The sequence below is a fragment of the Miniopterus natalensis genome, chromosome 17 (genome assembly GCF_054644295.1).
Source record: "Miniopterus natalensis isolate mMinNat1 chromosome 17, mMinNat1.hap1, whole genome shotgun sequence".
Classification (NCBI taxonomy): Eukaryota; Metazoa; Chordata; class Mammalia; order Chiroptera; family Miniopteridae; genus Miniopterus; species Miniopterus natalensis.
In genome coordinates this window covers 25,027,988-25,044,205 of record NC_142097.1, presented here as the reverse complement: position 1 = coordinate 25,044,205, position 16,218 = coordinate 25,027,988, and the positions used below count along the sequence as shown (strand labels likewise).

General features: G+C 36.1%; 1 protein-coding gene across 5 annotated transcripts in view; it reads left to right on the top strand.

The window, feature by feature from the left end:
• The window catches only part of CDK12 (cyclin dependent kinase 12), a 71,938-nt gene that overhangs the window by 14,928 nt on the left and 40,792 nt on the right, over positions 1-16,218 (top strand). For all 5 annotated transcript variants that reach the window (XR_015715871.1, XR_001602416.2, XR_001602415.2 and 2 more), the window contains exons 4-8: positions 1,350-1,489; positions 2,039-2,209; positions 6,079-6,268; positions 11,788-11,844; positions 12,162-12,263. Coding sequence is in view for 2 of the 5 variants with exons in the window: in XM_016202281.2 (XP_016057767.1) it covers positions 1,350-1,489; positions 2,039-2,209; positions 6,079-6,268; positions 11,788-11,844; positions 12,162-12,263 (660 nt within the window). In the remaining 3 variants the exon portion in view is untranslated. The remainder of the gene's footprint in view (positions 1-1,349; positions 1,490-2,038; positions 2,210-6,078; positions 6,269-11,787; positions 11,845-12,161; positions 12,264-16,218) is intronic.

Genomic DNA, 16,218 nt, shown 5'->3' with positions numbered 1-16,218 from the left:
AAGCAATAATTTCCCCAATTTGAATATACCACAAACTTTGATCCCATTGTATCTTTTGAGTTCATAATTAGAGTATCGAAGACCAAAAAAAAGCCCTTTTTCTCAGAGTGTGTCAACCATGTACCCATTAATTAATAGATGTGGGATTTTTTTTTTCTCCTTTAATTGCATAAATTACCATGCCATAAAATGTGGTGGAATCTGGGTTTGATCTTCTGATTGTTAGCATTCCTCTCTTTTTTTTTTTTTTTTAATATGTTTTTATTGATTTCAGTGAGGGAAAGGGAAGAGAGAGATAGAAACATCAGTGATGAGAGTCATTGATTGGCTGCCTCCTGTACGCCCCCTACTGGGGATTGAGTTTGCAACCCCGGGCATGTACCCTGACTGGGAATCGAACCCTGACTTTGTGGTTCATAGGTTGACAACCACTGAGCCACGCTGGCTGGGCTAGCCTTCCTCTCTTAAATTTTTTTTTTAATCCTCTCCGGAGGATATTTTTTCCATTGCTTTTCAGATAGAGTGGAAGACGGAGAGAGACATTAATGTGAGATAGACACATTGATTGGTTGCCTCCAGTACATGACCCAGCCAAGGCGGGGATCCAGCTTACAACCCAGGTACATGCCCTTGGCTGGAACTGAACCTGGGACCTTTCAGTCCTTGGACTGATGTTCTAACCACTGAGCCAAACCAGCTAGGACAGCATTCCTCTCTTAATAAAAAGTAACTTTTATTGAGCATGTATGTATTGTCAAAATTTTATTTATATACATATATATAATATATATGTATACATATATAATACATATATATATGTATACATAATATATATATCTTTATTGATTTCTGAGAGAGGAAGGGAGAGAGAGAGTTCAAACAGTAATGATAAGAGAGTTGTCATTGATCCACTGCCTCCTGCACGCCCCTGACTGGGGATCGAGTTTGCAACCTGGGCATTTGCTCTGAGTGGGAGTCAAACCACGATTTGGATCCTAGGCCAATGCTCAATCGTTGTGCCACGCCTGGCCGGGCCAAAGTTTTATATTTTTATTGTAAGCCTATAATGTAGGGATTCTTTTCCTATTCTATAGTTGAGGACGTGAATACTCGAGAAGTCAGAAACTAAGCAAATCTATTATGTCTTCCTGAAGTAAAAAAAAAATCTATGTTTTAGCTATTGTGAGAGACTGTTTAAACTATTTCATAATATTCAGTTCCTGCCTTTTTAATAAAGAAATTCATAAAAGATTCAGGAGTTAGTAAAATCATAAAAGAATTGTTTTCTTTGACAGTGCTGAATTTTTAAAATAACTTTTTATTTTTTATTTTTGGTTTGCCATTGTTAGAATTTGTTGTCCTCGTTATGGAGAAAGAAGACAAACAGAAAGTGATTGGGGGAAACGCTGTGTGGACAAGTTTGACATTATTGGGATTATTGGAGAGGGAACCTATGGCCAAGTTTATAAAGCCAAGGATAAAGACACAGGTAAATATTGCCACAAAATTCTAGATGTCACATTAAAAAGTTAGCAATACTGATGTCTTAACTGGATTTAGCAAAAGTAAATTTTGAGTCCCAATTTGGTCTCTAAAAGGTACTAAATAGACTGAAATTTTCCAAAAGAATAGTATAACTATTACAGTTTAAAACCCTCCTCTCTTTTGTTGTTTATTGTAAATGTTTTATAATAAGCTTGCTTGGAATTTAAGAGAGGATAAAGATAAAATGAGTAAGTTGCTCTTTGTTTGGTAAGGGGATTAGTCCTTGAAGTTAAAATGATGTCGTTGAATTATTGGTCCATTTTAATAACCAAAATTTTTAGGCCTAACTGAATATGGAATTTAAAATTTTAACTCTTAAAGAAATCAAAAATAAGGAACTTGGGGATTTGTTTTTTAAGATATAAAAGCATCTGTCATAAAGCATTAAAATAGGCATTAAGTCTTTCAGAGCAAGGGCATATATTGGTTGGTTCATGATGGTAGCCAAAAAAATGCTACTTGATGCTGTAACAGTTTGAATTGATTGTGACAGGAGAGCTAGTGGCCCTGAAGAAGGTGAGACTAGACAATGAGAAAGAAGGCTTCCCAATCACAGCCATTCGTGAGATCAAAATCCTTCGTCAGCTAATCCATCGAAGTGTTGTTAACATGAAGGAAATTGTCACAGATAAACAAGATGCACTGGATTTCAAGAAGGATAAAGGTACAAGCAAAGAACTATGTACTGGGTAGATTAGTACATCTTATTTTCCTTTCTTAGCTTGTTTGCCTGTTTGCATTGTTTAACAGTTTTTACTAAACTCCAGTTTCTTTCTTGAACCTATACCAAAATTAAGATGTTAGTTAGCAGATTGCTTTTTGCTGTATAGTACTTATTTATAAAATGTCCATTCTTCATTAGTGTACTCGTATACTTTTAGAAATTATTGTTAATTATTAAAATTAGAGTTTGTTGTACCACCTAAAGTCATTTTTTTTTACAAATTATAATAACAATAATGGAGATTAAACCCAGATTTATCAGTTACTTTTCACTTTTTAAATTTATTTTTAATGATAGTTTACAAACTATTATATTACTTTCAGGTGTACAACAAAGCAATTAGACATTCATATGCCTTATGAAGTGGTCACCGCAAGTTTAGTAACCAGCTGTCACCATACATAGCTATTACAATATTACTAGCTATATTCCCTATGCTGTACGTTATATCCTCGTAACTAATTTTACAGTCGTCAGTTTGTACTTCTTAATCCCCTTCACCTTTTTTGCCTATCTGCTCACCCCTCTCCTCTCTGACAACTATCATTTTGTTCTCTGTATCTATGAATTTGTTTCTTACTCTCATTTTTATATCATCCCTTCTGGTTACATCCATATTTTTATGTGCATCCCTATTTTTACGTAGTTCTGCACTGATACAGTTTAGAATTCAAAGCCAGTATTTCTAAATCTTTGGGTTTGTTTTCCTGGATTTGTAACTTTTGTCTGTTTGAGGGATAAAATTGTTTATTTCCATACTTATGTTTGAAGTAGCCTGTATATGACATCTAATCTAGATTTTTTTTTTTTAATATCCTCACTGAGGATATTTTTTCCATTGCTTTTCAGAGAGTGGAGGGGAGAAAGGGAGAGAGAGAGAAACATCAATTGGTTGCGTCCTGCACACACCCTGACCAGGCCCTGGGATTGAGCCTGCAACCGAGGTACATGCCCTTGGCTGGAATTGAACCAGGGACCCTTCAGTCCTCGGGCCGATGCTCTGCCCACTGAGCCAAACTGGCTAGGGCCTAATCTACTTGTACTGAAATAAATCTGAAGGTTTAGAGATGAGCAGCTGTGAAGAGATGACATCTGTGAATATAATCTGGAATGTTAGGAGAGAATATGATTGGGAGAAAAAGGGAAAGGGGATTAAGAATATACAAACTTCCAATTATAAAATAAGTCAGGGGGATGTAATGTACAGCATAGGGAATATAGTTAGTGGTATTGTATTAACTATGTGTTGTAGTGACCAATGATTACTAGACATACTGTGGTGGTTACTTCATAAAGTATATAAAAGTTGAATCTCACTATGTTGTGTACCTGAAGCTAATACAATATTGTATGTCAACTATAATTAAATATAAATTTTACAGCCCACCCGGCGTGGCTCAGCGGTTGATCATCGACCTTGATTGAGATCGAGGTTTGATTCCTGGTCAGGGCACATGCCTAGGTTTCAGGCTTGATCCCCAGCAGGGGGCGTGAAGGAGGCAGCCAATCAATGACTCTGTCATCATTGATGTTTCTCTCTCTCCCCCTCTCCCTTCATCTCTCTGAAATCAATAAAAATTAAAAAATTTACAAAAGGAGGATACCATTGAAGTACATAAATTTAGAATGTAATGGATAAAGTTAAGCTGGACTTATGTACAGAGCATCAGAGATACTAGCTCTAGGGGAGTAGTACCTCTTGAATTTGTTAGAAGTAGTTTTAAGGCAGTTAAAAGGGAATTCTGCCTATGTAACAATATTTAGATAAATTTATGAAAGTTAGATCTGATACTAGGTTTATTTCCTGGCATGTGTTAACTTTTTCTGATTATAAATATAGTACAGTGTATAGCTAGTTTCTGTAGGGATGCACAAGAAAATCTTAATTGATTGCTTCTGGAGAGATATTTTTCATCTATGCCGTTATGTACTATTCAAATAATTTACCATGTACTGTTTAAATTATTATTTTTAAATAATAAAATAATGGATGGATGAATGGATGGATGTAATGCATGCCCATTGTGGAAAAATAGAAAATATAGAAGAATAAGAAAAAGAAAATGGCAATCACTTCTCACAATCACTTCTTTCTCACTCCATACTAGTATACCACTATCCATAGAACAACTATAGTATAACATTACTGGGATCAAAGTATATTTAGTGTTTTATAACTTGTCTTAAGCAATTTCTCACATCATTAATGTACTTTAATGACTGTGCATAAAGATAGATGAATGCAAATTTACTTCACCAGTCCCTGTTGAGCAATTAGTTGCCAGTTTAAAAAAATATATACCAATACTGCATTGAGCATCTTTGTGCATAAATCTTTACATTTAGATTTATTTCTTTTTTTTAAAAAATATATCTTTATTGATTTCAGAGAGAGGAAAGGAGAGGGAGAGAGAGACAGAAACATCAATGATGAGAGAGTCATTGATCAAGCCCACAAGCCGGGCATGTGCCCTGACTGGGAATCGAACCCTGATCGACTGGATCCTAGGTCGACGCTCAACCGCTGAGCCACGCCCGGCCGGGCATAGATTTATTTCTTAATATAGTTTCTGAGAAGTAGAATTATTTGGTCAAAGGGATTTTCACATTTAATGTTAATTGCTTTTAAGAAAGAGAGTAATAATTTATGTCCCACCCGTGAGTGTCCATTCCACTTTATCTTTTCTAACACTGAGTATTATTTTTTCTTAAATTGTCATCTTGATAGGTGAGGTATGATATTATTTTGAATTGCATTTCTTATAGTACATCTGAGTTTTTTTCCATGTTTATTAATTTTACTTACTTTCTCTTTTTTGAGTTGTCCTTTGTCTACTTATCTTTTGCAGTTTTTGTATTTTTCTTGTTAATTTGTATAAGGTTGCAGCCAAATCTCTAAGATACTCCTTTAATGCAGTGGTTCTTAACTTTTTGGGGTCGTGACTGCTTTAAACATGGATCCAGTTTTCAAAAAAATACCTTTAAAATGTTGCATACTAGTTCTGAGAGTTCAAAGAGTACTTGAAGCCTACCCCCTAGATTGAGAATCCTTGCCTTTATGTTACTAGGAGACAGGCTTTTAAACTGGATAGATCATTGTCTCTAACTAGGTCTAGTATTTTTGTTACGATATTTGTCTCTATCATGCACCCTTTTGAAAGTGGCATGATAGTGTGGATTTCAAATATTTTTACAGTTCTCTTAAAGTGCTGCTTCTTTTTTATCTACTTCTAAATTTAGGGAGTTTAGTGAGATGATTCACCTTCTTTCAATTCTATGAATTTTATTAACAATTTCTACTAAATAGACTGTGTGCTGCCGCCCCCCCCCCCCCCCGCCATAATATGAGAGTCCTGTTAATGAAGGTAAAGACTTCTACAAAAGTAGTCATAGACAGTATATAGCAAATGGGCATAGTTGTCTGTTACAAATTCACTTTTAAAACTTTATTTATAAATAAACAGACAAGCAGACTGGATTTAGCCTAAGGTCTATAATTAGCCAATTGACTTACATCATAAAAGACTAGTAATAATACAACATGATCGGGCAGTTGTCCTCCTCAAGTCATAGTAGTCTAAAGAGCAGTGGACTAGGAGGCAGAAGATTAATTCAAATAGTAGTTCTGTTACTTGTTTTTAGAAAGGGCAAGTTATTCAACTACTCTGAATTTTAGTTTCTTCATCCATAAAAATAAGCATTTGTTCCAGAGAGCCTTATGGTCAGTTACAAAATTAGATTAAAATTTGAAGCATTGTCATTTCATAATCCTTTTTTCTATTTTTAATTTTTTCTTTTATCCTATGTAGGTGCCTTTTACCTTGTATTTGAGTATATGGACCATGACCTAATGGGATTGCTAGAATCTGGCTTGGTGCACTTTTCTGAGGATCATATCAAGTCATTCATGAAGCAGCTAATGGAGGGATTGGATTACTGTCATAAAAAGAATTTCCTGCATCGGGATATTAAGTGTTCTAACATTTTGCTGAACAACAGGTAATATAGTAAAACTAAATAAAGTTAAGCATTTTCTCTCTTCTGAGCCCCTTAGTTTCAGTTAGTTAACTGGAATTATAGGTAGACCAAATAATACAGGTATTTAAATACATATCTGGTGTTAGTACTTTAGGAACAACTTATGATAAGGGTGTCCTGATCAGTAGTCTCCAGACTCGGTGTTGATAAGGAATTAACAGAGGTAGGATTGTAAATTGCAAACATTTTAGGGGATCAACTCATATCCTATAGGAATATTCAGAGAGCTTTTTCCATAGTTAGTAAATAATATTGTTGTGGTCCTAGGCAAATTCCAACAGACATTGAATTCTTAGTGAAATTCTCCCTTGTTTAGTGGGAAGAAACGTGCCTGCTGGTTTAGGTGCTCTTGAGACTTTCTCAGTTACCAAGTTTCAGAGTAAACACAGATGTATAATTGGTGATTGACCTTTCTGACCAGCACTTTCATGTTTTAACTGTAGACAGACAATTTAGTGAGGAACAGCGCTAATTCTTCAGAAGTTTTTATCTGCTTTCTTCCTCTCTGGCTAATTGCCTAAACTTCATTGGTAATATCAGATGTATTATGCACAGTAGTCTTTGGTGATAGCCCTATCGAGGAATAAAAAGCAAGTTTGGTACTATTGAAATCAGACCAATGTTTGGTTCTTTAGGAACTAGGCTCTTTATAGCCATCTTTGTCTGATTCACCCATTGTTTTAAATATTTCTGTTCAATTAATATTTGACAAACATTACCTAGATAGGAATATGTGATGATTATGACATACTTTTTTGTCTTTGTGGAGTGGGGTGGCCAACCATCCAGGATTACCCAGGACTGTCCTGGTTTTAGTACTGAAAGTCGTGCATGGGGTAGGTGGTTGGTCACTAGAGAACTCTGAGTTTAGTATGGGAGTTAAACAAATAAATTGATCAGTTCAGTAAACATTTATTTTTTACTTATTTTTTAATGCATCTTTTATTGATTTCAGAGAGAGGAAGGGAGAGAGAGAGAGAGATAGAAACATCAATGATGAGAGAATCACTGATCACCTGCCTCCTGTACGCGCCTGCTTGGGATCAAGCCCACAACCCGGGCATATGCCCTGACTGGGAATTGAACCTCGATTTCCTGGATCCTAGGTTGATTTTCAACCGCTGAGCCATGCCCGGCCAGGCAGTAAACATTTATTAAGCCCATTTTTTTCCTTGAATTTGGAAGCATCTGGGAAGATGCAGTCTAGAGGAATGAATAGGAATTTATCGGAAAGACTGACAACAGAAGGATGAGTTTCTAGGCAAAAGAAATTGCATGGAGAAAAGTGCATAAATGTGAAAATAACATAGCATGTCTGGAAAACTAAAATGTCAGTGTTGCTAGTGCAAGAAGGGTAAAGCTGGACAGTTGCAAGAACCAATTTAAGGATCTTGTATAAGTCACTAAGGAGGTTAAACTTCATAGGTGACAGCCACTGAAGGATGTTGGTTCAGTTAATTCTTTGTTTTTAAATTACATAATTAAAGCATTATTTTAAATTTAAAAAATATGTAAGCTGTATATATTTGTCCTTAAATATCTTTATGAGACAAAACATGGTGTTAAGAGATTATTTCTTTTTGTTGCTATCTCCATGACCCACAATTCTCATTAATGCTGGACTTGGTTATTCTACATATGTAGTAGTAATGCTTCAAGAACTTGATGACGGCTATCCTCTTGTAGCTTTCTGGACTATAGTATTATCATACTTTCTTCTTTTCCTTTTGCTTCTTCATGGAGGATGTTTCAGGCCAGGGAATAACTGCAGTCCTGCTCGGTGTCCTTTCTGGTTGATGGGTCAGGCCCCTTCCTGTTCCTGCATTGCCACATTCAGGAAATTCAGGAAGCTAAGCGGGATGTAGGAGTCTCAGGGTCTAGTCTGATCCATCTAGCTTTTGCTCTTGTCCATTTAATTCTGTCTACACAGAGACTTCTGGGTGAGGTGACTTGGAGATAATGGTAAGGGGTCCTCAGCTGGACAAGAAAGAGAAAGCAGTTGATGAGAGAGGGAGGAGAGCAGGGCTAATAGGTCATGTGGGAGTTCCACACTAGCAACATACCTAGATTCAGGAGTTACCAAGCATGGAAAAGATGTTAGAAGATGGAACCTAAGGGAATGGTCAGAGAAAGAGGAAGAATATAAAGACTATCATGAATGCAAAATAGGCAAGTTTCATAAGTGAGTGGTCATACATGTCAGATGATGTAGGCAGATTATAAAACAAGAATATGAAAATTAAAAGGTCAGTGGTGACAGTGTGGTGTAAATGGGTGAGTAGCAGTTAATAGAAAGGTGACAGGTGTGTCTTTAATTTTTAAGTTTTATTTAAGAATGCAGAGGTTTGAGCATATTTAAGTGCTAATGGAAAAGACAATCAAGAAGTTGAAGATTCAGTAAAGATCCAAAACAATTTAAAAGAGTGATGTTTTAGAGGAGATGGGAATCAAGGTCACAGGTGGTAGTAGCCACAAGTGTAGGTGTTGATTATCCTTGAACAAGAGATTCACATACTTGTTCTGTAATTGAAGGAAAAGAATAAAGGAAAGTTATAGATGCAAAAAGTTTATAGGTAACCTAATTCCTGTTTTCAGTGAAGGTCATTTACTGACAGTGAGTGGGGAAGAGGGTGGATTAGGATAAATGCTAGGCGCTGGTGATATTTAGGTCTAGCCTATTTTTCCATAACTATGCCTATTGCCATTTTAACTTTCAGTCTACTATGTGTCTTGAGTCATGGATCATCTCAGGCTATCAGAGTAAGGATGCCAAGAAATTTGAGGAACCTGTTTTTTTGTCTCAATATAAAGCTCAAGTCAACTATTCCTTTCCGTTTTGCTTTTCTCAGAATTTGAGTATAAGTTGAACTTTATTTTTCTTCTTCTTCTTATTTTAAATATATCTTTATTGATTTCAGAGAGAGGAAAGGAGAGGGAGAGAGAGAGATAGAAACATCAATGATGAGAGAGTCATTGGTTGAGCCTGCAACCCGGGCATGTGCCCTGACCGGGAATCGATCCCTGATTGCCTGGATCCTAGGTCAATGCTCAACCGCTGAGCCATGCCCGGCCGGGCTATAAGTTGAACTTTAAAATATAATTATGTTTGGAGCAAGTAGGTAAGATGCCCATAATCTTCACTAGGAATGATTAGAGCTGATTTAATGTATACTTTTGTTGTTTCAGGCATACTTCGGAGATATTACTAGTTTGGTACCAGACCACAATAAAGCAAATATCGCAATAAAGCGAGTCATAAGAATTTTCTGGTTTCCCAGTGCATGTAAAAGTTATGTTTACACTACACCTGTAGTCTCTTGAGAGTGCAATATGTTTAAAAAATGTACATACCTGAATTTTAAAAGTACATTTTTTTTTTAATGTCTTTATTGATTTCAGAGAGAGGAAGGGAGAAGGAGAAACATCAATGATGAGAGAGTTATTGATTGGCTGCCTCCTGCATGCCCCCAGCTGGGGATCGAGTCTGTAACCCGGGCTTGTGCCCTGACTGGGAATTAAACCTCTATCTCCTGGATCATAGATCAATGCTCAACCACTGAGTCACACTGGGCAGGCTGAAAATACTTTGTTACTAAAAAATGCTAGCTATCATCTGAGCCTTCAGTGAGTCCTAATTTTTTTTGCTGTTGGAAGGTCTTGCTTCTATGTTGACAAAAGCACAATAAAGCAAACAGCAATAAAACATTATATGCTTGTAGGAGTTACTTTGTCTTACTGTTCTGTCCCATTGCTGATACTTTGCTCAGAGCACCTCATAGCATAGCCTCTTTTTCCTATCTCATCTTTCTGCCTGATCTGAGCTATCACACACCTGAGATAGCCCCAGTCCTTAAAAAAAAACAGCTGGCTGTTCATTCCCCAAGAGGTAACAAGCTGTAAATGTAAATAAATAGGCTATGTAAGAATTTAAATATGATTAATCTGAAATAATAAATGGTTTTGGAATAGTTTCCCAACATTTTGTGTTGACATTTATTAAAATATTACTTGACGTCACTATCAAAGACAAAATACTTAGCAGAGCGAAATGTGTGTGTGATCCCTTTAAGGGAGTGGTTCTCAGACAGCAGTGCTGGCATCACCTGTGGGCTTGTTAGAAATTCAGATTTTGACCCGGCCAGTGTTGCTCAGTGGTTGAGTGTCAACCTATGAACCAGGAGGCCACGGTTTGATTCCGGGTCAGGGCACATGCCCAGGTTGTGGGCTCGATCCCCAGTAGGGGGCATGCAGGAACAGCCAATCAATGACTTTCATCGTTGATGTTTCTCTCTCTCTCTCTCTTCCTTCCTCCCTCTGAAATCAATGAAAACATTAAAAAAAAAAAAAAAAATTCAAAGAAAGAAATTTTGGGGTTATGACTTACTGAATCAGCATCTGTGGCAGTGGAGCCCAGGATACTTTTAATAAACTTTCCAGGTGATTTTTTTTTTTTTTTTTTTCATATTAAAGTTTGAGCCCCGCGAGGCATGGCTTAGTGGTTGAGCATCGACCTAGGATCCAGGAGATTGAGGTTCGATTCCCAGTCAGGGCACATGCCTGGGCTGCGGGCTCGATCCCCAATGACTCTCTCATCATTGATGTTTCTGTCTCTCTCTCTTCCTCTCCTTTCCTCTCTCTGAAATCAATAAAGATATATTAAAAAAAAAAAAAGTTTGAGAATCCCTCTAAGGTCATAGTTGTATATTGTTATGGTGTAGGAAATGATGGCAATATGTTGGTAGAAGGCCTCATTCATCATAAAAAGCATTTATTCAGATCAAAGCTGTGTTCTTTGTTTGAAAAAAAAAATGTGATAGCCACAGTGTTTACTTTTTATTATGAAAAATGTCAAAGTACAAGAAAAAAAATTGAGACACTAATATAATTACATATACAATTAACATTTTATTGTACTTGCTTTTGTTTTTCTGCCTGAGTTATTTTAAAAACAAATTATGGACATCATTACATTTTAACCCTAAATACTCTAACAAAATTATTACCTATTATCTTCTAACACTCAGTCCATATATTTTTTCAGTTGTGTCAAAAATGTCTTTTGTATACCTAGTTTGTTCAAACCAGAATCAGTCAGGGATTATGAATTGGATTTAATTGTTAGACCTCTTAAATCTCTCTTATTCTAGAACAGCCATTTTCCGCCCAATAATATGTATTTAGTCTTGCAGGTTCTAGCCACTGTTGTTTGCCAAGAAATGAAGGAAATACTTAGTTGAGTCAAATCCAAAATGCAGTAGTTTTCCCCCCAAAAAACACCTATGGTTTGGTAAACCCTAAGGCTTTGTAAACTGAAGTAGTCAAAAGACAACCTGGCAGAGTGACCATTGAGAGGGAAACTAGGAGCTGAGGTTAAAATTAATTTTTGTAATTCCTTTAACTCCTAAATTAATGCTTGACTTTTAGGTATAATTTGGAGGTTGCTGCTGTTACTTATGAAAATAATTGTTTTTGTTTTACAGTGGGCAAATCAAACTAGCAGATTTTGGACTTGCTCGTCTCTATAACTCTGAAGAGAGGTGAGACATTTATCAAAATTACATGTGGAAAATAGGAAAGAATACTTTTTCTTCTTGGATATCCTGGTATCCTACAAGTTGTTACCACCTAGCTTATAGACAGTAAATTCTATCTAAATTCTTGGGTCAGCCTTAGACTGAAATAAATCAACCCAAATTGGAATGGAACTACTACTTTTGAACTATTAGGTTGCTACAGAGCTGTTTTGATAGTCCCATCTTCAATTAGCAACTATTTCTATTTGCATTTTATTGTACAAGTATTTTGCATCAGAAGCCATTGTAAATTTATGTCATGGTTGTTTTTCACATTTCAGTCGCCCTTATACAAACAAAGTCATTACTCTGTGGTACCGACCTCCAGAACTTCTGCTGGGAGAGGAGCGTTATACACCAGCCATAGATGTTTGGAGCTGTGGGTAAGGCTCCCTTTACTTTTTCTTTTTCTTTTCTTTTTTTCTTTTTTAAAGTCTTTATTGCTGAAAATATTACAGATATCCCTTTTTTAACCCCATTGATCCCCTCTACATCGCATCTACCTCACCCCCAGGCCTTCGCCATACCAATGTCTGTGTCCATGGGTTATGCTTATAAACATATAAGTTCTTTGATTAATTTCTCCCCACCCACTCCCCCATCCCCATCTTCCCCCTGAGATCCCTCAGTCTGTTCCATGCTTCTATGTCTCTGGATCTATTCTGTTCTTCAGTGTATTTCATTTATTACATCCCACATATAAGTGAGATCATGTGGTACTTGGCTTTCTCTGACTGGCTTATTTCACTTTTCTTTGTAACTCACACTTTGTTGAACTTGTACATTGGTTTTTGCAGCTTTTTTTTTTTTTTTTAGTTCAAAAGGATTGGGATAAACTTTTAGGCAGATTTCAGAGAAATTTGTTGGGTATTTCTTAATGTCAGAGATGCTTTTTAACATTTCACCAATTGTCTTTTTATTTCTTTTAACTTAGTTTGAATTGGGATCCAGAAACATTCAAATAAGATCCATAGATTGCAATTGATTATCTCAAGTCTTTTAATTATAGATTCTTCCTCTTATCTATCTTGGGTCCCTTTATCCCCCTTACAATTTCCTTAGAAGAAACTGGGTCATTTGTTCTATAGAGTTTCCCACAGTCTGGATTTTGCTGATTGTATCCTCATGATGGTATTTTTTAGCATGGTTCCCTATTCCTTTCATTTTCTGTAAATTGTAGGTGAATTCAGGTTTGATTCCCAATCACCCACTGACCCTGAAACTACAGTAGGTGGTTTTGAGTATTTCTGACAGATTATCTAGTGAATGGTACATCAGAGTTGGGGGTGGGAGGCAGTATGAACCTCTGTCCAGAGGACAGGCAATAAGTAGGTACATTGTCTCTAAAGAATTGGAAAACAATAAAATAATTCAGTACAGATTAGTCTGCTTTATATTTTCACCTTATACAGGCAATTCTAAACAATGTCTGATAAAATATTTATTTTTACTGTGGCAGATTTACACACATACACCACTTTACATAATATATAATTGTCTCTTTTTGAAATGGTATTGGCTATTAATGATCCACATCTGTTAATTCATTTGTGGTTGTTTTGTGATGGTGGTATTCTAATTATATCACTCCTTTCTGGAGTAAAGATAACATCTGTTTGGCTAACCTTAGTTACAAATGATATGGAAAAGGTAGGGATAAAAAGGTTGAATTCTTTTATTTACCATTTTCAATATAAAGAGGTGGTTTTCTAGCATTCCCTAAAGGTGACTGAAGAGAGGGTTTGTGGGGCTTGTTTTTAGTTTCATTACAAACTCGTGGAACTAAACATATTTGATGTATTTTAATCCATTATGGGTATTATCCTTAGTCCTGTTCAAACTGTCCAGTCTTTGGCCAGTGGGAGTTTATTCAGGTTAATTCTTGAGTCTTTTTGATACATTCATAGTAGCCTTTGATAGCCTTCCTTCTTTTCTGGTCCCAGGCTCATCCTGTTTATTTCCTGCTCCAGACCTGGTATCAGCCATTTCTCTAAGTAGTTTTAGTTCCTTTTTGTTGAAAATTATATTTACAATTTGTTTGTTAGAGGAGTGGACATTTTACATGGGCCATGTTCATTAATTGTTTCTTATGCTATATGACTTACGCATTCATAACACTGTCCTTGACCTGAATGCTTTAGGATTGCCAGTGGAGCATATCACTTTTCCCCATTCTTTCCCTCTATTAATTTCATTCTTTAAAAGGAACACTGCAGGGCTTTTATTTCAAAATTCAAAAGGGTGAGGGAGAAAGTGAGCATAATTTCTGTGGTATCTTAGCCAACTCAAATGAAGTTTTAGTTAAATATTACTGATTCAAGCTGGGTGTGTTTGTGTTCTGGACTGTTTGCCTTAACAGTATTAGCATTTAAATTGTCACCACTAGACTCTATAGGTAATGCCCCGTTAAGATGCAGGGTGGGGGTGTAGTTCATAGCTCTATTGTACTATTATTTCAGTTTCTGCAACCTGCCACCTTAGTGTAGTAGCAGAGTGTTGGTTACATAGTGATGTCTTTCCCACCAAAGGATTGGAAACTGAAATTTAAAAAACCACAAAAACAAAATTGGAAATTAAAATGATAGAAAATTCGACTTTCTTTAAAGCCCAGTGACTCATTGAATTGAGATTTTATTTTACTTTTGATGTGAACTTACTACTTTGGTGATCCATGGTAGTCTTCTCTGAAGATACTTTTGTAGGATATTCTTTTCAGAGAATTGCTGGAGCAGTTCAATTTGAAATTCTGGGGAGAAACTAGAAAGCCTAGGACAACAAATTATACCTGGAGTCTGAAAACCCAGCTGAGTTTGTTTGTTTTTTCTTTCAGCCTTTTATTTTATCGGTTGTGACAACACTATATTTGGAATTTGATTTGACACTTAATGTTGGAAACAGATTTAAACTTTATTTTACTTTTTTATCTCTGGATAAAGTTCAAGAGAATAAAGAAGTAAGAATTTGTCATTTGAGGTTAACAGATACTAATAGAAAAAAGTGCTAATAAATTTAAGAGCTAGGTTTGTTTTGTTTTCTCAAATTTTTTCTTTTTTTAAATATATCTTTATTGATTTCAGAGGAAAGGAAAGGAGAGGGAGAGAGAGAAAGAAACATCAGTGATGAGAGGGTCATTGATCGAGCCCACAACCGGGGCATGTGCCCTGACTAGGAATCGAACCCCAATCGCCTGGATCCCAGGTCGACACTCAACCGCTGAGCCACGCTCGGCCGGGCTGCTTTCTCAAATTTAATCAAGCTAAATAATTTCAAAGTGAAACTACATAAACATTGGTTTTATGAGTTTTTTGTTTTTTAATTCTCATTTGAAGGTATTTTTTTCCATTGCTTTTCAGAGAGAGTGGAAGGAAGAGAGAGAGAGAGAGAGAGAGAGAGAGAGGGGAACATCGATGTGAGAGAGACACATTGATTGGTTGACTCCTGCAAGTGCCCCGACCAGGGCCAGGGATCAAGCCTACAACTGAGGCACTTGCCTTTGTATGGAATCAAACCAGGGACCCTTCAGTCCACAGGCCAACTCTCTAGCCACTGAGCCAAACCAGCTAGGACCTCACCTTTTTTTTTTTTAATTCCCACCTGCGGATAGATTTGTTGTTGTTTTTTAAATCGATTTTAGAGAGAGAGGAAGGGGTAGAGACAGAGAGAAACATTGATGTGGGGGAGAAACATCAATCATTTGCCTCTCATATATGCCCCTACCAGGGTTTGAACCCACAACCTTTTGGTGCATGGGATGATGTTCCAACCAACTGAGCCACTTGGCCAGAGCGCCCCACTTTTTAAAAAATGAAATATTTCACACATACAAAAAAGTATAAAGTATTCATATAATTTTTTTCTTTTATCTTTAAGTTTATTTTGAAGTAATTTTAAATATACAGAAAAGTTACTAAAATAGTACAAAGAACTTTAGCCTTTATTCAGATTCACTAAGTTTTTTTTAACCTTTTACTTGTGGTATATAATAAACTGTATATATTTAAAGTATACATTTTGTATGTACCAGTGAAACCATTACCTCCAAGATTATATCACCTCCAAAAGTTTCCATGTGCTCCTTTGTAATCTCTCTCCTTTCCCCACTATCCCATTCCCAGGCAGTCACTGTTCTGCTTTCTATCACTATTGATTAATTTCCATTTCTAGAATTTTATATAAATGGAATCACATAATGTATGCCCTTTTTTCCTCTTGCATCTTTTACTCAGCATAATTATATTGAGATTCATTCATATATGAGTCATTAATTTTTAACATCTTGCCACATTTGCTTGTGTTATATATGTATATATATCATACAGTATACATTATATACATAGA